Here is a 27,055-nt window from a genome sequence, read left to right on the forward strand (position 1 = left end):
ACTTTTTCTCTTTTACAACCCATCCTCCACCCTCCATCCATCCATCCATCCATCCATCAATTTAAATCTTGTTATTTTACATTCACATAATCTCTTCTCGTCTCCTCATTTCCCTCTTCTTTTCTTGTCTCGTCTCTTGTTTTCTCGTCCTCTCCTCTCCTCTCCTACTCACCACTCCACTCCTCTACACTCCTCATTTCTCTCTTCTCTTCTTGTCTTCTCTTCTCTCCTCCTTTCTCATCTTGTCTCTCCTCTCCCCTTCTCTTCTCTCCTCTCCTACTCACCACACCACACCTCTCCTCTCCTCTGCAGGACATAGAGGAAACGATGAACACGGCTCTGAACGAGCTGCGCGAGCTGGAGCGGCAGAGTTCGGCCAAGCACGCCCCGGACGTGGTGCTGGACACCTTGGAGCAGCGGCAGACCTCCAGCGGCGGTGGGGGGGGCTGCGGGGGTCCCACCCCGGCCAGCTCCAGCGAGTCCCTCAGCCCCGTCCACAACGTCATGCTGAGGTCCGCCGCCAACACCGAGCCGCCCGTCCGCCGCAGCACCAGCACCTCCAGCGAAGCCATGAGCACCTTCAAGCCGGCGGTGGCCCCCCGCATGGGGGTGCAGCTCAAGCCGCCGGCCCTGAGGCCCAAGCCCATGGTCCTGCCCAAAGCGAGCCACGCCCCGCAGCCTCGCTCGCCGTCCCCCCAGGACCCCCTGGATAAGTCGTGCACCATGTAAACACTCTGGGACAAAGTGTTCATACTGAACTCTGACAGAGAGAAAGGGTACCAGGGGATTGTACTGTAGCTTCATGTTAGCAGTGTCTATAAAGTGGTATAATATTAATAATCTCTAAAGTGCAACATATGTGGTCTGGGCAGACAAGACTCACTTTAGAGAGGGGAAGCCAAGCGACGGAAACGTTCTTGTAGTTTCTTGGGAAATGTCAAGATCGTCAAAGGGCATTCGGACAGGATTTGGGCCTCTGGACATACTTGGACGTACAGTACATGTATGATTACAGATGGACAAATATTACGAGTCGAAATAGCTGTCACTATGTATGGTTAAAACTAAAATCTGTTGACATGCCATCAATATTATGGTTTAGTTTTTTTTATGTAAATGTAAACAACAAATCACAAAGGCTTCCTTCTAGCTTTTAGAACCTTTACACTGGTAGTTTACAGTCGTCAGAGGACTATGGAAAATGCGGCGTAAGTAGCCGCAGTGTTTACCACACAACCCGAAGAGGAGCTTCATGGGAAATGTAGTCTTCAGTAACCACGCAACCCGAAGAGGAGCTTCATGGGAAATGTAGTATTCAGTAATCAAAGTACTTGCAGAAATGGAGCTGAACTGTTTTTTATGTTGTCACCTAAAGTAAATATAGTGAGGCCATGGAAGGTTTGGCCTTGCAGACTTTACATTGTAAATAGTTAGAATGTTTAGATTGCCATTACAAAGGTGCTCACTATGCTGGTGGAAACGGTTTAGACTAGAGCATAGATTGTAGCTAGACTGAAACAGGGGCTGAAGAAGACCCCTTAAATGAATATAACTAGGGGTACGCTGTTGACAAACAAACAGTATTGATTCTCATTATGCGTTGTCATTGGTCTGTTGTACATGCTTCTGTGAACTCAAGACCTTACCATGACCAAGACGCGTTTGCATTTCAAAAAACGTTCAAAGACTTACATCTGCTCTGGTTTCACGTGAGTTTATTTTAACGCCTACTCTTTCATTGCTCTCTGGAATGAGGTGAGACTATTGGATAAAACCACTATGTAAAAATAGCAAAACACTCCGTCATGAGCATTCTGTGAACATTTTGATACTTTGTTGAATTTCCTATAACTTTGTTCATAACCTTTTACAGGTTATGAACCGCAGAGAGTGAAGGTGTGAAAGTAGTTCTAAAAAAGCTATTATAACAAGTCATCTCCTACCTGTACACAGTACATACGACATTAACCACTTAAACCCTATATACTTCATTGTACTTCAAATAGCGAAAATAGCCAATCCACAAGCTCACAACGCATCGTGTCGCAATGCACTGTGAGCTTGTGGATCTGCTATTTTTTCAGAATGTTTGCCTAGTATGACATGCCCATAGTAGTAGTGACGCTAGGGTTCATGTGGTTAAGGTATGGGGTACATACCAGTACACAGTACTGTACACATGCCCTTAGGTGTTTTAAGCCTTGCTTGGCGTTATTTGTCCAAAGATATGATTGTGTACATATTAGATGATAACCTTTCCTGGTCGTATGCAGCCGTGATTTGACAGATGTTTATCTAGGCAGCGCTCTGTGTGTGGGGTTGTACTGCCAGTAGCCATGCACCTAATGACTGTTAATGTAAAAGCCTTGTTATATGTTAATCCTACATGGTAATCTTTATAAATGTCAGTTGATCTGTAACACTGGTTATCATCATCGGGGTCCCGGGAACCCCCAGGGGTCCTTGAGGACTAATTTCACGCTGAGAGTGCCCAAATGGAACCAAATTGACCCGTAAGGCTCCATTTGGTTCCTAACTTATCACTCATTTAACTGGGGGACGCTCTGGAACACCCCTCAAGGACTCCTGGGAGTACCCGGACCCCACGTTGAGAACCGGTGATCTTTAAGTCCATAATTCAACTTACATGGGAAAGTAGTCACTTGCTGGAGTCGGATTAATCTATTTTTTTATGTTGGGGGAAATAGTGCTAGTATTGAAAGGCTTCGGATGTGTCTATTTGTGGATGATAAAAAAAAGCTCCTGGGTGATGAATGAGTGACAGTTCTCAGCTTTACAGAAAACACTTCTTGGCCGTTAAGTCACGTAACTCCTGCTTCTACCGTCTAGAGGGAAATGGCCCCATGATAGTGTGTACAACATGTCTCAGTGTGTGTTTGACTGTTGCACTTAAAGGTGAATTTAACTTTAAAACACTTTTCATGCAAAAGTCTGAGTAAATGTGAAAATGACCCCAGAAGTGTTTTAAAGTGAATTTCAACTTTAAGTCTAACTTGTGCTCCAAGCTTTCAGGCTAACAACACTGTAGTGTAAAAACAAAAAATGGCAAAACGGAGTGCATGTCTTGGAAGAGTTTGCATATTGGCTGCAGGATAATAACTTTTACAAAAGGCTTGTTTTGACTGCAACAATTATGCAGCTCTCTCCTAACAGAAGGTTTACAATGTCTTTTAACTTGAGAAATATGTCTTTGTATGTATAATTATAAAAACAATGAATATGATTTGATTTCTGAATTACTAACTTTATTTTGTTTTGTTTTTCATAATGAGCTTACTTTTTTGTATGTGTTTTCTTAGAATTTACTGATATGGTAGAACAAAGGTTGTAGAATAGACGTCCAAAGATACAGGCATCCAAGCTATGAGTATGAAGCCAGTTGTAAACCAGTTGCAATGCGTACTGTTGTCACTAGATGTCACTATATACCATGACAAACGGTAGCAGCCGTGCCCCTGTCAGCACGCTGTATGTAGTACATCTGTAGTATGTACTTGTGAAAGTGCCTTTGAAAGAAGAAAAGAAAAACGCTTTAAAGGAACTTATAAGATATATTATGTGCCGTTGCATTCTCATTTTAAACCCTATGTTTTGAGCAGTTGCAGTGCAGGAGGAAGATTAATGAATAATGATGCCGTTTTAGGAAAAAGGTTATATGAATGAAATAATGAATAAACAGCTTACCCATTGTGACATTGCATTTTTATGTATAGAACTGTATATTTGGCATGTAACATCATAACAGAGTTTTTTGAGGGCTTGTTCCTCAAAGAATTTCTTTCTAATAAAGGAAATAGTTTGAGTCTGAAGTAGTCGTTTCTCCTGGTGATCCATTAACGACAAAGTGGTAAGACTGTATATTAACAGCAAGGAAAACAAACAGCAACCCTGGGATTCTAATACTAGGTGATTTCTTAACCCCGTCACCTATTGTCTCCCCGGTGGATAGTTAACAGATTTACTAAAAGCTTGTTCCATCTCTCGTTGACCTTACAGAGTCCGACTACTACCCACCACCAATGACCATATCGCACGTGACATGGGGGCAATTCCTCTTCTTCTTGTTGTTATTTCCGGCAGACTGGATGCCTTACGGCACATTGCTGCCTCCCACAGGTTGGTATTGTAACTCATTTAATATTATCTTCTCAGTTGAAAATATTTGTAGTGCCCATGCACCCAAATAAGCTCTATTCACAGCAGCCATATTATGAAGACATTCACAGGTGTTACCAATGATACTAATGAAGGCTCTGTTCCATTCTGGTCAAACAGAGTCAGGGTGCTAATATTGTGCATGTTGGCCCACTGGAAACACCAGTGAGTCTACAGTTAGGGTCCAGGGACCCTCATGGGCTCCCAAATGGCCCCTTGCAGGTGTGTAACTCTGAGAGTGTACAAATGGGGGTCCATTTGTACACAGAGTTATGGGGGTCGTGGAAACCACTGTGCTAGACTAAATGGAACAGAGCCTTCATTGGTATCATTGGTAACACCTGTGTGAATGTCTTCATAATATGGCTGCTGTGTGAATAGAGCCTATTATCCCCTTGCTAACATTTCCGTTCTATTTCTCAGCCACAGTTGACTGAGTTCCCTCTCTCATTGAAAATGGCCGATCTACAAGCTCACAACGCGTTGCATCGCTTTTTAGTTGTAAGGTGCTTCTGTATCAGGGCTAACCTTTCCATGCCAGGAGCATCTCAGTCACTAATTTCATCCAATCAGGAGAGAGAACTCATCCAGAGTGCAGGATAAAGAAATTGTTGAAAGTGATGAAACAAAACAAAAGAGCGGACGATATTGGAAATTGAACAATATAAAATGTGAAAAGAAAAAAAGGAGAGAGAAATGGGTACACTCCACATTGGATGAAACTGAAAAGCCACCTGAAAATGTATGTTCTGTTTATTAAAGAGCTGGAGAGACCCCTGATACTGAACACATCTAACATGATTACTATCAGAATATAGAGTTTTACCATTTTTACAACAAACAAAAAAAAAACGTTTTAACCGAACAATATCACGTTCACTAGCTTTAATTACACACTCAATATTTGGCTATGCAATAGCAACTCACAACCATCCAGAACCTCAAACTTTCCAGAACCCATGAAGCTCTGTGATGTTTTTTTTTTCATTTATTCTATAATTTTCACGTTTCCATTATAATCGGAACCAGAGGTATGTCGTAAAGAAACCTCATTACAAATAGCATATCTAAAAGCTCAGGTGTTGTGTTGTGAACTTGTAGATTTGCTATTTAAGAAATAAATTGAAAATATATCTTCTGAGTACTGGGTTCCCAGTAGAGATGTAGCCTACCGGTACCATATTTCCTTCCCAATACAGATTCCGATCAGATTCCCATAACTTGCCTATCGGTCCTGAAGTTTGTCCTTGGTGTTTTCACCCAGTCTAGTTATCTCATGCGCTGGTGTCAGAGCGATAACACAGCGAGTTGTGAGGCTGTGGGAGACGTCCTTGATTGGGTTCCGACCCAGAGTCATAACAACAGGTGGCCATGGGGGGGGGGGGGGGGGTCTTCTCCACATTGTAGCCACCGGAGGAAGAACCGGGGGGGGGGGGGGGTCTAAATCGATCCAATAATCCATAATCCATAATCATCCCGAGCAGACAATTTATCTACTCCCATCCTGGCTCATCCAGCCTGGTTCTAATCATGTTCATATCGCCCCGCAGAGCAGTAACTCTCTCAGCGATGATCTCCATTGTGCGGCCACTGGCTGAGATGACGTCCACAACACGTTTCAGGTCAGCGACGATCTCCATTGTGCGGCCACTGGCCGAGATGTCGTCCACAACACGTTTCAGGTCCGAGATCGATGTCTTGATGTTGTCCAACAAGTGTTCTTTCTCAGAGAGAGACGCCAGCTTGGTGTCTAGCTTGGACTCTCTCTCCAAGATCGATGCCAGGATGGTGTCCAGCTTGATGTCCAGCTTGTGGACTCTCGTTGAAGATGTTATTCGTGTCGCGCCTCAGTTCGGTGATGTTGTCCAGTTTGGTGTCCAGCTTGAGGACCCTCTCATCGATGTTATTCGTGTCGCGTTTCAGTTCAGCGGTCACACCCGTCTGATGACCTGAGAGGTCAGAGAAATATTGAGGTAAGAGGTTTCTGCCAGACGGCAACAATATGGTAGTCAAGCAGAATGCTGCCACATGTACTGTAGGTCACAATATGGCAGCAAATCTGCAAAACATTCTAGATCTGTGACCTGATAGTATTTCTGTCTGTCTCTCCTCTCACTTGGTTGTACAGAAAACACGTTGCCTACAGAAGATTGTAATGATTGTTGGTTTTCTCATCCAAGGAAGTATTCATGACAAGACTTTCTTTAGGAACACTTATTTGCAAACTTATCACATGCCCTTACTGACATAGTCATGCTCCTACGCCCGTCAAATTGTCCCTCTGACTGCATTCCCCCCCGCCTTCTCAAAGAGGTTTTTGGTGCGGTTGGTCCTAGTGTCCTCTTACTCATAAATTCTTGCCTCACATCTGGTTTTGTCCCCCCCGCCTTTAAACATGCTGTTGTACACCCACTACTGAAAAAGAAAAATCTTGACGTTTCCATCCTCTCCAACTTTAGGCCAATTTCACAGCTCCCCTTTTTATCTAAAGTCCTTGAGAAAGTCGTGTACTCACAACTTCAGTCATTTTTATTATCTCATGGTCTCCATGAAAAGTTCCAGTCTGGCTTTAAACCAGGCCATAGCACTGAGACAGCCCTTCTTAGAGTTTTTAATGACCTAATTTTAACTGCTGATAACAGGTCCCCTGCTGCACTGGTGCTCCTCGACCTTTCGGCGGCCTTTGACACGGTAGACCACAAGATTTTATTATCACGCCTTGAACACCTTGTTGGCATCTCCGGCACTGTCCTCACTTGGTTCCAGTCCTACCTCTCAGATAGAACCTTCTCCGTGCACATAGGGGAATTTGCGTCACCTGCGACTCCCCTCTCTTGTGGAGTGCCCCAAGGCTCCATACTAGGTCCGATTTTATTCCTCCTTTACGTACTACCGCTAGGATCAATTTTTGCAAAGCACAATATGCCATTTCGTTGTTATGCAGATGACGTACAGATCTATTTTCCGCTAAAAACAGACTCCAATGATCCATTCCACCCATTTCTCACCTGTTTCCACGATATCAAGGCCTGGATGGACACCAATTTTCTCACCCTCAATGAAAATAAAACAGAAATCTTAATTTTTGGCCACCATCCTGTCCCACCCTCCAACTCCCTGGGCATTTTAAATTCAAATATCCATTCCTCTGCCAAAAATCTAGGTTTTATTTTTGACAACAATTTTAAACTTGACAAACATATCAGCTCTGTCGTCAAGTCAAGCTTCTTCCAGCTAAGACTCATAGCCAAAGTCAAACCGTATCTCCCACAAAAACAGCTGGAGATGGTCATACATGCTTTTATCACCTCCAGATTAGACTACTGCAACTCACTCTACACTGGCATTGATCAGGCTTCACTTAGGCGCCTACAGCTGGTCCAGAACGCAGCCGCCCGCCTCCTCACCGGCACTAAAAAACGCGACCACATAACACCAGTCCTGGCCACTCTTCATTGGCTCCCTGTTCATTTTAGAATAGAATTTAAGGTTCTTTTATTTGTATTCAAAACCATTCACGGCCTGTCCCCCTCCTATCTCTCTGACCTAATTGAGCCCCATATTCCAACTAGGGCCTTGAGGTCTGCGGATAAGCTACAGCTGGTCCCTCTTATGACCAATTTGAGGAGTAGGGGTGACCGTGCTTTTGCGGCTGCGGGCCCCAGGCTCTGGAATTCGTTGCCCCTCCCCATTAGATCTGCCCAGTCGATTGGGGCTTTTAAAAATTTACTAAAAACTCATTTATTCTCTCTTGCTTTTAGTCGCACCTAGCTATCCTGCTCTGTCCCAACTTTGCATTGTTTTGTTTCTCTTTTGTTTTTCTTTTGTTTTGTATATTTTTTTTTGCTGTGTATATATTATTTGTTGTTGCTTCTTTGTGCCTAATTACCTTATTTTAACCATGTTCAGCACTTTGGTCGGCTTTGAGCTGTTGTAAATGTGCTATACAAATAAAGTTTGATTTGATTTGATTTGATATCACAGTTTGTTGCCAAACAACTCAACTTGTGCAGTGGCCAATTTTAAGATTCCTGAAGCAAACTAGTTTTTCAAACCATTCAAGCCAAAGGAAAAGACACAAAAAACTGCAATCCTGATCATTTCTCTTTATCGTAATACAATCTGTCTCTTTGACGATTTGGCAATAATAGATGAACATTTAGCAAAAATGAATAACATTTCTTAAAAACATTTAGTAAATATAGCTGGTCTACAAGATCATCGCCAATGGAGGTAAAACAAAGAATATCAATGTGTTTACTTAAGGCACTAATGTCCAAACCATTTCTTACACTGGTCACAGTGATAGGGTTACTCTCCTGTATGAATTCTCTGGTGACCTTTGAGATGACCTCTGAGGCGGAATTCTTTCCCACACTGCTCACAGGGGTAAGGTTTCCATCCTGTATGAATACTCTGGTGCTGTTTTAGATGACTGTCACTCTTGAACCTTTTCCCACACTGGCCACATTGGTAGGGTTTTTCTCCTGTATGTATCTTCTGGTGACTTTTGAGCTTACTGTTGGAGGTGCATCCTTTCCCACATTGTTCACAGTGGTAGGGTTTTTCTCCTGTATGTATCCTCTGGTGACTTATGAGCTCACTGTTGGAGGTGCATCCTTTCCCACACTGGTCACAGTGGTAGGGTTTCATTCCCGTATGTATATACTGGTGCTGTTTTAGTTGACAGCTCTGTCTGAACCATTTCCCACACTGGTCACAATGGTAGGGTTTCTCTCCTGTATGAATTCTCTGGTGATTTATGAGAGTACTGCTCCGACTGAACCGTATCCCACACTGGTCACAGTGGTACGGTTTCTCTCTTGTATGAATTCTCTGGTGAATTTTGAGATGACTGGCACTGATTAATCCTTTTCCACACTGGTCACAGCGGTAAGGTCTCTCTCCTGTATGAATTCTCTGGTGACATTTGAGAACACTTCTCTCCCTGAACTGTGTCCCACAGTGGTCACAGTGGTAGGGTTTTTCTCCCGTATGAATTCTCTGGTGACTTTTGAGAGCACTGCTCCGACTGAACCGTATCCCACACTGGTCACAGTGGTACGGTTTTTCTCTGATGGATTTTGAGTCTTGTGCTTGTGAAGAAGTTTTTCCCACACTGTTCACAGTAGGTATGTTTCTTCAGTGGTTGTTGGGCAGGAAAGACATCTGGAATGGAGAATGAGGGAGATAAAGAAACCATAAAATGTTTGGAATTAACACCTAAGCTGTGTTGTATTACCTGATAATGTTCTATTGTAGAAAAGGAAAAAATAACTATTAAAAGTGACAATTGATGAATCGATCGTTAAGCATTTTATTCAATTAAATCAAACAATTCATTAATTGAACATTCCGTGTAGGTTCACCTGATTCGGATGCTATCAATGCATTGAATGGGACATTATCACCTTTTATTAGACCATTGAATGGGCAAAGTAGGCGACCTACTTACCTACCCGCGATTTATCAGACCATTCATTGGGTGTTATCAAGACATACTGACCTACCAACGGAGATGACTTAAATAGTTCAGCTTCGGTTTTGGTTGTTTTGGTTTCGGACCATGACGGAGGCGCGCAGTCTCAGGCAAACTGGAGCCCCGCGAAGGACCACCGAGGGAGCTAAAGCGACGAGTTGCCGTCCTGAGCGGTGCGGCGTTCGCCTGAGCCTACTCAGCGCCGTTGGAGTTATGTACCGATAGGCACAGAATCGTAAATATTGTTGTGGGGACTGCTCCGCCTCCAAAGTAGGTCAGTAGCTCCTGATTACGCCCAATGAATGGTCTGACAAATCGCGGGTAGGTCCGTGTATCGCCTACTCGTCGCCTACTCGCCCATTCAATGGTCTGATAAAACGTGATAATCTCCCATTCAATGCATTGATAGCATTCGAAGCCGGTGGTAGGTTACTATTCGTTACATTTCTTATAGTTGACAATTGCTGATGTTAAATTAGTCAATATTAATCAATAATTTGCAACATATTAAAAAGGTTGATTAACCTCAGACACGGCGACTAGTAAAATACGGAGTCGTTTACATCCCTAGTAGAAACCAGCAGTAAATACATTCTACATAGCTATCCTGTACAACTTCACTACAGTAAATACATTCTACATACCTATCCTGTACAACTTAACTACAGTAAATACATTTTACATACTTATCCTGTACAACTTTAATACAGTAAATACATTTTACATACCTATCCTGTACAACTTAACTACAACAATAAATACATTTTACATACCTATCCTGTACAACTTTACTATTTTACATACCTATCCTGTGCAACTTAACTACAGTAATACATTCTACATACCTATCCTGTACAACTTTACTACAGGGTTCAGCCTTGTATCAAGCAGTCCATGTCCCTGGTTCATCTCTCGTTGACCCTCTGACGTGGCTGAAGATCTTTTGGAGGCCATCGCCTGATAACGTAGATCTCTCCCTGTGGTGGTCTGTGGAAAACACAATGACAAAAAAAATCATTAAGCAACCATTTCTCTCACAGAACCTGGCGTCTGTGGAAGAAACAAGCAACCAGCGTCATCTCGTTCTGCACGAACGATAGCTCGTGCGTGACATTCCGTGCATGTTTGAGTACCATGAGACTCCACGATGAGCAGTAGTAGAGAAAAAACTAACTTTGCATCGGTTATAATAGACGATTTTCACTCTTACACAGGCTCCCATTATGCCAACGGAGGGGGTCGCCAGACTGGACGACAGTGGACTCTCTGGAATAACTCAACGTCCCTTTCAATGTTGGTGAGTGATTAGGGACACATCAAAGATAACACTTCTGTATATTTCCTAACATAATGTACACATTTTAAGCCATTTGTTAGTATTACTTAACTTTACAAGTCTACTTTGGCCAGTACAGACAGAGGAGTGGATTCAGACCATTTGTGGGCTCCAGCCTGGCTGGGTGGGGGATAGGGTACAATTAGCATTGTCTATTGTTTTATCTTGGAGACAGTGCGTCTATCCATTTGTCATCAAGGCTGACACCTTTCCTTTCCTGGCTCTTTACAGTTGCAAATGTGGAGAGCCAGAGAAGGTGGGGTCCCACCTTACAGGGCTGACACACCCAACATGTACCTCCTCTTAGATCTCAAATGTGACCACTGCTATAAAAGACTGACTGAAATGTAACTAACTGAGTGTGTGTCTCAGAGGCCGAAGGGCCGATGAGGGGAGCTGATGGCTCCCTAGGAAAACTGTTTGTACTCTGTTTGTTCCATGAAATAAATCCGAAGCAACGAACCTCACTGCTGGAGTGATGTCTCAAATCCATTCTTCAACTACTCATACACATCTCTGGAACATCAAACTATCTTTACAATATGGCGTTGTTGGCAACTTCAATAGTGCAGTAAAACCTGTAAGTCTGTGGTTTAAAAGATACCACAACACTTAAAATGGACGGATCTCTCCTTTAACCCCGGTGGAAAAGGGGCCACTTGAAAGTTGATTAAGAAATCTATGTCTCTTCAACTGCTGACATCTGGGTAAATAAACATTTAAGATTTCTACGAGTCCAGTTTGCAGCGTGAGAATGCTACCGTCAATGCCATGCATGAAACTGGCAAAGACGCGTATCATGTTGTCTGCAGTGTCATTCTCTTTATTGACGTTAAAATAAGGTGTGGTAACTCCTCATTCACTACGTGTAAAGTTAGACTAGCTAAGCTAACTGCTCTCAGTGCTGCCTGTTAAGGGCTGTCCACCGACATAGGGAATGTGTGCATTTATTGTAGGTCTTACCTTGTAAGATTACTCGCTACTGGAAAAAGGAAAAATATTATGGTAACGGTATGTATAACGCATATATGGTATATGCCCATTGCCCATACCCTGTATATTGATTGACATGCCCATCCATGGGCATAGCGGTCGAATCTGTGTCTCTGGACAACCGGATCTATATATGGCCTGACCCCCCCCCCCCCCCCCTTAGCCAATTTTAATATACCAGATTTTCAGGCCGTTGCTTGGCCTTCAAACCTAGTCCTATGTTGTGCAAATCATGTTAGGGGCCCCTGTTGTCGCTATTGTGATGGCAGACCCCTGAACAGTGTTTGTGGCAAGTTTGCTGCGGATCGGAGCGACGGCCCACATGGGGCCCCGGCTGGTGTGGCTATTCTGATGGCAGACCCCTGAACAGTGTTTTGTGCAAAGTTTGATGCGGATCGGAGCGACGGTGCGCCTGTGGCTAACTGGTCACCAGGGGCCCCTGGAGGCCACACGGTGCCCCTGGTGCAGTGTTGGTGCAGTGTTGGTGCCAAATTGGTGCTGGCAATTAATGCCTTCACTGGGCCACTTCAGATGTGATAAAAAACTAAAAATTAAAATGAGTCAACTGACGTACTTTTCATCCTGTGGCTGTATATCACATTTCATTTCAGCATAAACTCCTGCATTAACAGGGTTAACCGAGTCATCCATAATGCACACATTCTCTTTAACAGCTGATACAGTTTTTATGACAGCTTGCCTATCGCAGCTGCACATACTGCATATACTGCATATACTGGACCCCTGTCAAGTGAATGGGCCCAGCCTGTCCCCAAATCTGCTTTACAAATATCAACGGCAAGGCATGTGCAGATGCACAGGCACGCACGCAGGCACACATAGACACACACACAGAGATGAGAAAGATGTGCACATACCAGATGTTGCCTCTTACAAAGCCATGTCCCATTATACTGTATTTAAAGTCCATTTGTTTAGCCAGTTCACACTCAATGGCAAGTATTGTTATAAGCCACACAGGCTTTCAAAACGGTTTTCCATTATATCTTTAACTGGGTCAAAAGCCCTTGCCAGCTACACATTCTCATGTGTTTTCTTGTTCTGTATGTCCATGGTCCTGGTATAGCACGAAAATGATGTTCAGTAACTTTGTCACGGCTGTGGACATGTTGTTTTGACTGTTGTGTAACTTGTGTTGACTGTCCGTTGGCTGTGGGCATGGTATGCTGTTACACTGCAAATGGTTACTCATCCGATTGTGTTACCTGCTAGTACCCAGACAGATGGCCAGAATAATGCCACAGCACTAACCTTTGTTCAATTTCAATCATTAGTAAACAGAGTTTAAAACAAGTTCTAATATGATTATTTTGGGGGTCCCCAGTTCAATATATATTTTGGTGGAGGGGGTCGGGCCTGAAAAGGTTGAGAACCACTGGCCTAATACATAAAAACGTACATAACATGTTCTTTCACACCAGGACACTGTATTGATCATTAGACTCAGGGGATATATACCCCCACCTAACTCCCAGTGGGGGACTCCATCTTCTTTATCAGTCAGAGTTCAGATCTGCTTTGAAAGACCCCATAAATCTAGCACAAACATGGGAATATTCTCATTCAACTAATCTGACATCATCTATTAAAGGATGTGAATCACTGGTTTCTTTCAAAACTGACCTGAAAAAGCATCAGAAAACTACAAGTGGAGTTAGCTATCTCCCATTGAAATGAGGGGTCATACACTGCCAGTCTGCCACCCTTAGTTTCTTTTTCTCATGTGTATAGCTATTTGTATTTGTTGATGATATGTGTTTCATAAGTAAGGTCCAATTAACCCATTAAAACCAGGAGAGTATCTGTAATTTTATATATATATATATATATATATATATATATATATATATATATATATATATATATATATATATATATATATATATATATATATATATATATATATATATATATATATATATACACACACACGTATAGCAACATAAGTTTTATTAGAAAGGATTTCTGAGTGGTTCTCAAAAATAGCAGATAAACAAGCTCACAGTGCGTCACTTTGTGCTGCGCTGCAATCTTATATAATAATGTTTATATATATATATATATATATTGATGATTAATTTAATAAATTAGTACATTTCCTGGCTTTTCATTGGTCAATTTGTTTTACGTCTCTACACCTAATTACGTCTGTACACGTGACGTGTGTGGTAACGCCTACGGGGATTTTGTTTTATCACTTCGGCCTTGGACACACACACAGCCTCTCTGTACGTTATAATGTTATGTGGTGTTTTTCAGAATGTGAATAGAAAGTATGTGTAGCTCCGAGAGGAGGTTCCTCGTTTGTCGGTGCCGTTTGAGCAAAAATGATCCGCTCATTTTCCACTTTATGTTTCTTACCCCTTTCTGCACATCGTATCCAAAAAGTAAAGGTTTCCTGAAATGCTCTCAGATGTTTGAAATTTTAACGTACAATAAAATCTATCCAACGAGTTGAAAAAAGCGTTCGAGGGAGGGTTTACCAGGCTATCTGTCCTCAGCCGGTTCCATAATATTATGCATTAGAAGATGCAATTCAACATTTGACCAGTAGGGGAATCAGCGGGTCTAAATCCAGGACGCGGCGTGGGATTCATAATAACGCTGTTATCTCTACGGGCGCAACTTCCGGGTATGTCTTAAAAACATTTAGGAGAGAAGCTATTTAAACGCTTTTTTCAACTCGTTGGATAGATTTTATTGTACGTTAAAATTTCAAAACATCTGAGAGCAGTTCATAAAACCTTTACTTTTCGGATACGATGTGCAGAAAGGGGTAAGAAACATGTAAAGTGGAAAATGTGCGGACATTTTTCGCTCAAACGGCACCGAGCCACGTAGGACCAGGCAAATGTTACATATAAAGTGTTTATAAATGTTAAATATGACATGTTTTACCTTCAAAACACTGATGGTACCGTCGAAGAGAATGTTGCTGTTGTTCCGTGTTACGTCCAAGGCTATAATAAGAAGGAGGTGGGTCATTTCCTACTATTTGTGGACACTTTGCATAACAGGTTTACCCAACACCGGTGGCTGTGAGCGTGCGCGCGCGTGCATGTGAGGTCGTCAAAATACCGTTACCCTGGGGGAAAAAAATCACCATTAAAGTGGTTAATGTATTAATAATGAAAATCTACAAAGTAACTAAAGTTTTCAAATAATTGTAGTGGAGTACAACTGTAAAAGTGCAATATTTGCCTTTTGGAGTAGAAGTAAAAGTACTGAAAAGGGGAAGTACTCCAGTAATGTAAAAAAAAAAACGCATTTTACTTAAGTACAGTACTTGAGTAAATGTACCTACTAGTTACTTTACACACCACTGTCTGACTGTGAGCGAGTCAAATGAACCAGCAGGGGGAGACAACACACCATACCAGTGCAGCTGTATAGTGGCCATGATTTACTTCTTTTAAGGAGCAACTCTCAGGTTGTGTGGAAACTGGAACCTTATTCCATAAATGAAACCTGCTGTTGTAAACAACAATAACAAATATGTCCAGTATACTTTGCTGGGAAAATGTGGTAAAATAATAGCGTCTATACCATTGTTGTTTAATTAATTGACTTGTGTACCTAATAACTGATATTCTAAAATAATTGTGACAATGTTCAAGATTATAGGCTTTAAGTTAATATTCATATTGTCCATAATATGGCCATGAATCACTTTAGTCCTAGCCTATATACTTCGTTGACCGGGGTCCCCGAGGGGTACTTGGTCCCCTCCTTTCACCCCTCCTTCAACGGTGATGTTTCTGGTTATTTCCATACCAGTACACAGTACAGTACAGTACAGTACAGTACTTGAGTAAATCTACTTTGTTACCTTCCTGCACTGCTCATGGAACACATAAACAACCGATAAAGATGGACATGGGCATGGGCTTATGACCATGCAGGTAACAAGGTTTTATAGTTCAGGGTCAGTAATTCAGCATTTAACCAGACTTCATATCAAGTACAGTGCACATAAGACAGATGCCTGCACGGTAGAGATGAATGACATAGGCTTCATATGCAGTAGCCTACTGTATTCATAGTATTCATATCATTGTTGATACGGAAGGCCTTCTTGAGCAGATGCAGTGTAAATCATCATACATTACTGACATACTGTATGCACACAAAACACCTCAAGTTATATTGAAATCATTTACTGACTGTACTATCAATAGTGAAGTCTATCAAAATAGCGTGTAAACTTGGACCTAAATAGAAAGATAGTTTAAACTGACATATTTGTAAGTTAAAACATGTCATATTCAAAATATGATTTGTTTGAGTATGACCATATTGTTTAAAAGAAGTAAAGACAATCTTTTTCCAGTTTGTTTAAATTATGCTTTTTTCTTAAAGGAAGACTTCACCGATTTTCAACCTATCTTCATATAATTGGTCCTCACTAATACTCATGATAAAATGGTACAATTTTTTTCTACTTTGTCTGTGTCTCATAGGAGGGCTGTGGACAGTCCAGAAACCCGTCTACCAGTGACATTTTAACCAATGTGGACAACCAAAAGGCTGGAGATTATTTAGGATTAGGTGAGTGAGTATTGGTGTTGTGTGTGTTTCTGCTTTGAGTTAGCGTGCAAGCGTTGGACAAGTGCAGGCCCATCACATAGCTGGTGACAAGTCTGGTTGGACGCAGAACCCAAAAGAAGTGACTAGGCCAAATGAGCATCGGATATTTGAAAATAGCTGATCTACAAGCTCACAACGTGCATTGTGAGCTTGTAGATCTGCTCTTTCTTTTTTTTTATCTTGAAAAAAAGTTTTGAAACGCTTTGAATATTTTTGAAACAACACCAATCTGGTAGGGGTCACAAAATACTTTTAGATGGGGAGTCCGTGGACAAATACATATTCATTTTCGGGGTCCTTGACATGAAAATGTTTGAGAACCACTCGTTTCAACAACATTAGGAAGCAAGCCCAAATAAGCAACTACATTTTAGAAACAAGCCCAAAAAAACAAAAACCACAACCCGCAACTATGCACCACCGATATTTACAAGCAACTTTACAGAAAACCAAGCACAAAGTTGCTTCTAATAAGCGGACATGGCAACATTGATGACAGTGTCACTTGCCAAAAAGCTTTTTGGAAAGTGACATGTGATATAAATAAAAAATATAATGTGGTTAAGGGCTTTTGACACAGGGTCACATTTTAATAATTGTGACCCTGTAATAATTGTGAATAATTGGCGATTTCCACCTTATAGATTCTGGTTTACAGTATAAACAGATATTATATTATCTTTTGAACAAATAGAGACAGACAGACATGTCGGTCGGATCTGTTCCCAAAGGGGTCCCTCCCCAGCACTGTCACTCCACATAAAGTCACTCTCTCAGCTCTGGAGGTCACTCCTTATAAGGTGGTGGTGGTGGTGGTGGGGGTCGGGGGGGAGGGGTAAATAAATGGGTCAACTGTGGGATGGCCTTGCCAATCCAGGGGGCAGCTATCACCATGGCTACCGATTGACGCCTGCTTGCCCGGCTGTTGTCACATCTGTTTTGGTGTTTCAGTGTTTGATTAATCATAAAGAGAATGTGCGATTGACTCACTGAAAGTGAATCAACTTATCAAGCAACATGTCCTACAGAGACAAACACTGTCTGTCTGTCTGTCTGTCTGTCTGTCTGTCTGTCTGTCCTACAGTAATCTCTCAAGACAGATCCTCTTTTATTTATTTTTTGCAGAATGGGTTCCAAGATTGGTCCGACAGAGACACAAAAAACTGTCCTGCAGGGACACACAACACTGTCCTGCAGAGACACACAACGGTACAGTCGTTCACTTTCTTTGTGATGTTAGATTTGGTGTTGCAGTAGACTTTTATTGTCCCTTTTGGGATTACATTACCCACAACTGTGATAATACTTCTGAGGCACTATCCATGTTCGACTCACCGGAGAAAGTATCCCAATCGCACCGAAGGCAACGTCTCAAGCAGATAAGAACATGATACAAGTTATAAATGCCAGCTTAAATCACAGACTCGCAGGAGGGAAGATTACGTGAAACTCTTTTCTTCCACAGTGCCGGCTAGGAAGCCGTGGGAATCTAATGCCAAATGCAGGGCACGGTTTGTGTTGTATATGACGTCAGATCAGAGCTTGGTTAACCTTTATATGGTGTTGTAAGGGGGAAATGCCTTTTTTGACAGAGGGCGATTGAGAGATATAGATTAATAGGAACTTAGTGAAAACGACAGCTTGTAACAACCACTGCTAGGCTTACAACAAGTACTGGAAATCTATATGGTTAGGTTTTGTGGTGGAATGACCCTCCACATCCGACTGCTTGGATAATCCTTCATAGCCCATCTGCTACCCACCACTGCTGACAAAGGCTTTTGGAGCACCATGGCAGTCGAAGGCACTCAGTTCTGTGCTAATTGCAAACACAATGTCCCAGAGGCTAATTTCACCACTCACGAGAGTCATTGTCGAAGGCACATTGCCCTGTGTGACATTTGCAAGGAAACAGTGCCCCGGCCCGATCTGCAGAAACACAAGGAGCAAGAGCATAAGCTAATTAAATGCAAGTGTGGCTTTATGCTTGAGAAGAATTATTTTGATATGCACCGGAGCTCTGAATGCATTCACCGGTTGGTCAAGTGTCGGTACTGTGAACTGGAGCTGGGGTTCAGTCAGTCCAGAAAACATGAAGATTATTGTGGCTCACGTACGGAGCCCTGCCAACGATGCAAATGCTATGTCATGTTGAGGGAACAAGCTGTCCACTCAGCCTCATGTGGCAGCCTTACTCCACTCCAGGAAAAGAACAGCTGCACATTTCGGTACTCGGACGAACCATGGTGCACAGGAGCCTTTCCACCTGAAGAAAGGAACAACAGTTGCACAATCTGGAACCCAGCTGAACCACAGTCGCCAGGAGCCTTATTTGAAGCCCACTCCATCAGTCAGGCGGACCACATATTCGGAAAAATCCCCAACACCTACTCCTCTCCACTTTCTTCCCTTAACAATATCTACCAACCCCCTGCAGCTGGCACAAGTATCAGTGAAGTCCAGGACCATGACCAGGCAGATGTCATGCTGCCTTGTGAGTTGTGTGAAGAGCTATTTCTAGAAGAGGACCTCATTTTACATCAGAACCGTTGTAGTCCAGCCTCGACCTTTGCCTCTTTTAGCAAGCAGACCCCAGCTCCCTTCAGTGAAGACAGATTGACAAGAGGACTGATGCACAACTTACCTGACAATGTTACCTCCGACTTCCATGCGTTCTCTCGGCCAGTCTCCCCACCCTACTGTGGTCCCCCGGCCAGTCCACAGGAAGATGTGGTCATTCCCTGCGAGTTCTGTCGTTCGGCTTATGACAAGTCTGACATCGTCCACCATCAGGATACGTGTGACCTCCGACCCTACACTCCTCACCCAGTAGATAATAGAACAAAAGCAACTTTTCAAAAACCTTTGATTCCAAAAGAAACCATTCGCCAGACTTCTCCAAATTTACAGAGGAAAACAGGAGCCAGTGAGGACAGGATGGCAAGAAATGCGGGGGAGCTGACGCACAGCTTACCTGACAGCCTTACCTCCAACGTGTACCCTTGGTCGGTCTCTCCAACTTCCCACAGTCCTCCCGCCGTACCGCTGGAAGATGTGGTCATTCCCTGTGAGTTCTGTGGTTTGTCTTTAGAGAAGTCTGTCATCATCCACCATCAGTATATGTGTGAGCTCCGACCACGCGCTGACAACCCAGTTGATAATATAATAAAAGAAATCTTTGAAAGACCTTTGACTTCAGGAAAAGAAACCCTTCGCCAGGCATCTCCAGATGTACAGGGGATAACAAAGCGGCACAAGACGGACACATTTCATGACAGCGGACTGTCATCTCAAGAGAAGATATCACACCGTGATGTTGGATTGAAAAACAGACTCCGGCCTGGTAGTGCTCCAGCCAGTCCACTGGAAGGAGATGTGGTCATTCCCTGTGAGTTCTGTGATTTGACTTTTAAGGAGTCGGAAGTCCAACACCATCAGGATATGTGTGCCCTCCGACCCCGCACTGATTACCCAGTAGTTAATAGAATAAAAGAAACATTTAACAAAACTTTGACTTTGGCAAAAGAAACCCTTTGCCAGGCTTCTCCAGATTTACAGAGGCGGACAACAGGATTCAGCGAGGACAGGACCATAAGTGGTGCAGAGGAGCTGGTGCACAGCTTACCTGACAACCTTACCTCCACTGTCCCTACGTACACTTGGTCAGTCTCTCCAACTTCCAACAGTCCTTCAGCCGGTCCACTGGAAGAACTTGTCATTCCCTGTGAGTTCTGTGGTTTGTCTTTAGAGGAGTCTGTCATCTTCGACCATCAGGATATATGTGACCTCCGACCTCGCGCTGATGATGATCGCCCAGCAGATAATAACTGCATAAAAGCAACCATTCAAAAACCTTTCACCCCAGCAAAAGAAACTTTTTGCCAGACTCTGGATTTACAGAAGCGAACAATGCATTATTCAAGCTCGTTTGCCAATATCTTTGGATCGGACAAGGAGAAACCCCTGACACACGATATAAAGGAAGGGCTGGGAGACTACAGCGGACTGTCAACTCAAGGGAACACATCAAACCGTGATGTTGGACTGAAAAACAGACCCCAGCTCGATAGAGGGATAGTAGGGGCTCAGACACCATATAGGGTCTTATTTGATGAGCTCTTTCCATTGGACAGGGAGGAACCACTGGCGCGAAATATAAAAGAGCACAGGGACTGCAGTGGACTGTCAACTCAAGGGAAGATATCAAACCGTGATATTGCACTAAAAAACAGACCCCAGCCTAGTAAGAAGACAGTAGGGGCTCAGCCACCATTTAGTGACTCATCATCCAAGTCCAACACCGCAAGATATAAGGAACTATATAGACAAGAAAATAAGGAAGTGCAACAAAACATGTGTAATCCAGGAATAAAGTTACCTAAGCAAAACAAGGAGCAGGAAATGGATAAACCACTGGTACGAATTCTGAAGGAACAGCAGAGGGGCTGCAGTGGACTGTCAACTCAAGGGAAGGCATCAAACCATGAAATAGGAATGATAAACAGACCCCAGCCTGATATGGAGGTAGCAGGGGCTCAGCCATCTTCTAGTGACTCATCCAAGTCCAGCACCGCAAGACCTAAGGGACCAACCGTACCAAGGAAAAATGCATTCATGCATCACAGAGGTGACCACAATGGCAATAAGCCCTCTAGCCTTGTGTTTTATCCTCTTGACTGATATGTACATACCGTGTATATCATGTATATGCATTTGTGTCTGTAAAAGTGCAACGAAAAGTGAGGAATCCAGGAACAAAATTGCCAAAGAAGTGTGGGTGTGTGAGTGAGAGCAGGAATCTCTGGAGGAGAGAATATCCACCAAAACACTGATAATATCTCAATTCTCACTTTTACACAGCAATCAAAACACATAATTCTCTTTCTAAGTTCCTGTATGAGTACTATCATGTTTAGTAGTTGTATGTTATGACAAGGTTACGCTTAAAGTCCCAAATTAATCTGTTTAACAACCAACAAACTTTAGCCTTTGTTGCATTTTCCCCTTCTTTTTGCTTGCATGTATATACTTTTATGTCTTATAAGGTGTATGTCAAATTTTGCGATGTATGATTTTAAGAATATTTTTTTCCTCAGTCACCTGTCCTCGTTTTAATTGAAAACGATAGCTTTTACATAATTAAGCTCTTTTGATGCGTGTGCCTTGCCCAAGCCTTGTCTTCATGTTTGGCCACCATAGATACCTGATAGATCAGACACCAGACATCTAGATACCTGATAGATGACTAGTGTCATAGACTGACCACATGAGGCCTTGCTGTAGATGTGGTGCCCACTGTCATTGATGAGGTGTGATACAAGAGTTGGCACCAAGGAAGAGTGCAAACTGTCTGATCAGTGCACTGGTCTTTCGGGTTTCCTGGTCTGCCTTCATGGTGGATAATGAGGCCATCTATGACAGTGGTTCTCAAATGTTTTCGTGCCAAGCACCCCCGAATTTATATGTATTTGGCCGTGGACCCCCATCTGGAAAGGGACCCCAGAACAGAAGATTTGCGTTAAAAGAAATTCAAAATTATTCAAAGTTTTCGATATTAATATATAAAAAATAGCACAAGCTATGTACAAGCTTGCAATGCAGCATGAAGCGCTGTGAGCTTGTAGATCTGCTATTTTTGAATAGCCAACGTATAAATGGAGAAAGTGGTTGAAATGATTGTGATACATTAACTATTTTTGCTGGGGACCCCACTTTGAGAACCATTGCCCTACAACACCCTCAACAGGCTCAGTCAGTAGCCAAATCGTGTCATCACAGCCTCCCTTTGTTTTGATCGTGCTCTTAATGTTGATCTGACAGCCAATCCCTTGTCAGCGGCGGAGTCATTTGTATACTTTTTACATTGGCTGTATTTCTTTTTCCTTTTTTGTTGTTGCATTTCTGCTTCATTGTATTATGTATTTTTTTTTTATTCCTCCCTTTCCTCCCAATTTAGTAATTATGCCAATTAATCCTCCCGAGTCCCCACACATTTCTGTGTTTTTGCCACTGCTGTCGTACCCTATTTGACTCACCTACCAGCTAGGAGTCCCAGGAGTCCTCACCGGGAGGGTGTAGTTATGCCCAGGACACACAGATACACAGGTTTCATGAATTAATAGTTATATAGATGTAGCTGAAGTATGATGTCATAAGCGGATTATGAGACCCCCGTCCCCAGGCAGGTACACTGACTAACCCTAACAGGAGTTGAAAGATTCCAATTCTGTTTTGCACTTGCTTTTTGCATGCCCCTAGTATACACTGCCTTTTAAAGGCACTTAAAAGGCATTATAATGATTTTTTCAACATCTACAAAGTGAATGTTTAGGCTATTCCTTAATTTTTCAGTGGGATTTATTGACATGAATGACTAAGACCAGCGACAATTACGCAAAGGCTCTGGCTAGGGGCCCCTTGAGCTCTTGGGCCCCTGGGCCTGGGCCCGGTTGAAGCATGCGGTAATCCACCCCTGGATGTAGCTCAAGTATTAAATGTTTATTGTCTTTGTTAACAACGCCGCTTCATAAAGATGCTGCAGGGAAAACCTGTGTTAACCCTACCGTCCATATTCTGGTGTGCACATTCGGTGAAAATAGCAGATCTACAAAACCAAACAATCTATTTAGGTGGGTCCGTGTACGTTCTGGCAGTTGGATTTTCTTTTGAAAACCACAAGGTGTCCTCATCCCCCCATTGAACTTACTGGGTGATTTATGATTATCTCCATATACAAACTCAATCTAGATGAGATTCAAACATAGCAGGTTGAGTCTTTTCCAAATGGCTACTTGTAGATGTCAGAGTGATACATATAGTTAAAACACACTAACTACTCAAGGCCTATTTCAATCCTTTTTTTAATACAGAAATTGTGAGCCTGTACATCTTCTATTTTCGCAATTATTTCATGACACCATTGTACGAAGTATAAATACAATCAGACTAACCGAATATAAAAAAAAATGGTTTGCCTCGATTCGTTGATATATATAAAATAAATAAATATAAGAAAATATACAAAACGCACTTCAAGATTATGTGATTAATTTAAGAAGTAATTGATAGAAGAAACTAAGAAAATAATGGATAATTGAAGCCCTTGCAGGGGGTCAACTAAGTTTGTATCCCAGGGGGGGCTGGTCATGATGTGAAAAGACTCACATCATCAAAAGACTCTTCTCTGTAACTGTAGAAACGATTAAAAATGGCTTTCAGTTATTTCACCCAGTCCAATTATAAAAAGAAAGAAAAAAATGGTGTGAGGTTGAGAACCACTGTTCTGTAGGCCTTGCATTATGTTCACCTATTCTATTCACACACATTCACACACTAGGAAACCATGCAAAGTACTAAACTGCTCATCAGGAGCAGTTGGGGGTCCATGAGTCTTGCTCAAGGACACAAAGCCATGAGGAGCCGGGGATTGAACCAGGAGCCTTCCGCTATTATTATCAAAAGATTTAGGTACGCACAAAGCTGCTTTTTACATGTTTTGATGGTCAGGCATTAAGCATTACTTAGTCTTTCAAGAGGATTTATTATTTATCTAGATTTTATGCTGTTCACAATTTTGGTAACACCAGGTGGCAGCACAAAAACAGAAAACTGCATAGCCTACAGTGGGCATAAAGTAGCCTGGTTTTGTTCTCTTCTGGGAAATCTACTGTAGTAATTAGGCAGAGCAGCAGTTGTTCGACTTATTAATCAGTGCGTTAATTACCTCTGACAGCCTTATGTCTAATTCTAGAAGGAATCGCAAATATTTAAATATTCTTTCAGATGGTCTGTGTTTCCCATTTGGAGCTTGGCGTTCTTCCACATATTTTCTCCTCTTGAAGCTACAATCTTTAAAGTTGCAGTTGTAACACCCAGGTTTTTGAAACGGATTGAAACGGATTGCAAAATGTCTGTGGTCCTTAAATGTCTTTAAAAAAAGAAAACGTAAATAATATTTCACGAGTCTATCAAATTGAAAAAACTAAAGATTATCTGTACACCATTATACGTGCACCCACTGTGTATTTAATGAAGAGATACAACATTTGGACATGCGCGGTCTTCATCAGGTGGGCCTACATCAGTGGTTCTCAAACGTTTTCGTGCCAAGGACCCCCAAATAGACACTTATTAGCCCACGGACCCCCATTTGAAAAGATATGCTAAGGAACCCCATAATAGAAGATTTTTACGGCTCTCTAGCAGTGATTTTCAACCATTTTAGTTTCAAGGACCCCCAGTTTGACATGCATTAGGCTACGGACCCCCATTTAATGGCATGTATGTCTCTGGGACCCCAATTCATATTGTAAAATCAATGTTAATTTAACTCTGAGAGTGTACAAATGGAACCAAATGGACCCTAACGGGTCCATTTCTTTCCATTTGTACACTCTCAGAGTTACAGACCCATAAGGGTCCATTTGGTTCCTGTCCATCATTGGACCCCACTTTGAGAACCAATGGCCTACATGACAACAAGTGACCTGGGCGCGTAGGCTATATTGTAGCCTACTGTAGCTCTGAAGATGGCCCACAGTCAGAGCAGAGGATGGCTAACACCTGCCTGCAATCAGTTATTGAAGTCCAAGTGTTAATGGTATCAGATCAGGAAATAGGGGACACCATTGTAGTAATAGAATAATAATGAAAGTTGATGGATATTTAACATTATAGACCAGTGTACCAGCCTATACTCAGGAAAGAAAAGAGACTGGATATCTCAAACGGGATGTGACGCCGTCAGTTTCTTGATGGCATCAGATGACGTCAGGCATCTATTTTTTATGACATAATCCATATCTCATATTATACAGTATGGACATCTGAGTCGGCAGTTCTGGACAACCGGAATTCCATATATGCCTATATGGGCATATTGGTCGGATTGGCGGGTCTGGACAACTGCGGTGACCCTGTTATGCCTATGGAGATCCCTGATGTCATCAGTATATGCTCATGTATGGGCATATCCTTATATGGGCATAGCCATTGCATCTGCATTTCTGGAAAACCGCATCTCCATTTATGAAAATGAGCATATCGGTTGGATCGGCGGTTCTGGACAACCATCCATCCGACCGACTCGATGCTGGACAAAGCACTCCCTTGGGTCGTTGGCGACGCACACACCGAGTTTGTAGTAGGGAGGTGGGGTGGCTTGGTCCTTGAGGTTGTGTTCCAGAGCTTAAAAAAGGTTGAGAACCACTGACAGCACATACAAGTAACAAGCTGGTCAGTCACCTCTCTCAATGGTGCATTTATATAGCGCTTTTTTCATACACCGATGGCGGAGGAAACCATGCAAGGCACCAACCTTGCTCAAGGACACTTCGACACTAACTCTGGGGGAGCCCCCAAAGTCGGGATCGAACTGGGAACCTTGCGGTTTCCTGTTCACTCTACCCGGCCACTCTACCCCTGAGCCACTGCCGTTGTACAACACCCCTACCTCATACAGTACAGCACATCAACTTACATCCTCTCATACACCACTGATAAACTGGCTGGCACTCTCTACAATATCCTCTTTTGTTATTTCTTGGATTCTTTGCTAATTAAAGTTGCTAGAGTTGGGTCTATTCGGTTCATTTTGTTGCTGCCTGGTTGGAACACAACAAGCTTCTGGTCTTGAGTGACCTCCAGGGCCTTGACTCCCATGCAGGGCTGATCCTCCCCCAGAGAGGATGCTTCCTCCCATGGGCCTGAGCTGCTCCAGACTGTGAGTGCATGTTGTGTTGCTGTACTGTACTTACGTAGGTACAACTTTGAGGTACTTTTACTTCACTTGAGTATTTCTGTTTATTCAAGTAACACAGTTACTAGTTAGTTTGCAGATTCAGATTGTTATCATAACACATACATTAAACATTTAAGCCCTATTTTAAGCTTAGGCTATTCAACAATGGCCGAGCTACAAGCTCACAATGCGTTGTGAGCTTATTAGACCTGTTATTTTCACAACTTTTGATAAAAATTGTGAAATGGGCCATTTTGCATTATGAGCACTTTTATGTTTGGTATCATAAATATATTTTGATGCCACTTTTACTCAAGTCAAATTACTGTATAAGACTTTTACTGCGGTATCGCTACTTACTAGAACTAAGTACATGGTGGTTCACCCAAAAGTTAGAGAGTTCTGTTCCCGCAGCGGACAGGAAAACGGTAGAGAAAGCACATTTTTCATTCTGATCACCCCTCCCCTCTAACACACAGCATTACGTGGAAGGAGTCACTCATATCTCTCTCTCTCTCCCTCTCCCTCTCTCGCTCTCTCTCTCTCTCTCTCCCCCCCCTCTGGTTTTTCAAGTCCTAGAAGTTTATTTTCAGAGCCTATTGGATTTTAGCATATCCTAGCTCTTCACACACACACACACACGCACGCACGCACGCACGCACGCACGCACACGCACACACACGTTATGTATGGAATGGCAACGATGTCCAAACACTGGACTGAC

General features: G+C 42.6%; 3 protein-coding genes across 9 annotated transcripts in view; 2 read left to right on the forward strand and 1 right to left on the reverse strand.

Annotated features, from left to right (window-relative positions):
• Positions 1-3,823, forward strand: part of srgap1a (SLIT-ROBO Rho GTPase activating protein 1a) — a 119,883-nt gene extending 116,060 nt beyond the window's left edge. For 6 of the 7 annotated variants that reach the window (XM_084059712.1, XM_084059713.1, XM_084059716.1 and 3 more), the window contains one exon: positions 313-3,823. In XM_084059712.1, coding sequence (XP_083915838.1) covers positions 313-729 — 417 coding nt within the window. In that variant the 3' untranslated portion in view covers positions 730-3,823. The remainder of the gene's footprint in view (positions 1-312) is intronic. The other variant, XM_084059718.1, reaches the window with a different exon arrangement.
• A 4,335-nt stretch (positions 3,824-8,158) lies between these two features.
• LOC311047544 (uncharacterized protein) lies at positions 8,159-15,002 on the reverse strand. Its single transcript, XM_084060285.1, has 3 exons — positions 14,904-15,002; positions 10,501-10,642; positions 8,159-9,345 (listed from the first exon to the last, which is right to left on the reverse strand). Exons 1-3 carry the CDS (start codon positions 14,988-14,990, stop codon positions 9,230-9,232), a joined length of 345 nt encoding a protein of 114 aa, XP_083916411.1. The 5' UTR covers positions 14,991-15,002; the 3' UTR covers positions 8,159-9,229.
• A 3,381-nt stretch (positions 15,003-18,383) lies between these two features.
• On the forward strand, positions 18,384-20,427 carry LOC311046860 (TRAF-type zinc finger domain-containing protein 1-like; the record flags this gene model as incomplete). Its single annotated transcript, XM_084059434.1, has 2 exons — positions 18,384-20,066; positions 20,341-20,427. The coding sequence occupies 2 exons, from the start codon at positions 18,384-18,386 to the stop codon at positions 20,425-20,427; spliced, it is 1,770 nt and encodes a 589-aa protein (XP_083915560.1).
• Between the last annotated feature and the right edge of the window lie 6,628 nt (positions 20,428-27,055).

Source organism: Gymnoscopelus microlampas, assembly GCF_963454915.1.
Source record: "Gymnoscopelus microlampas genome assembly, chromosome: 6".
NCBI classification, from domain to species: Eukaryota; Metazoa; Chordata; class Actinopteri; order Myctophiformes; family Myctophidae; genus Gymnoscopelus; species Gymnoscopelus microlampas.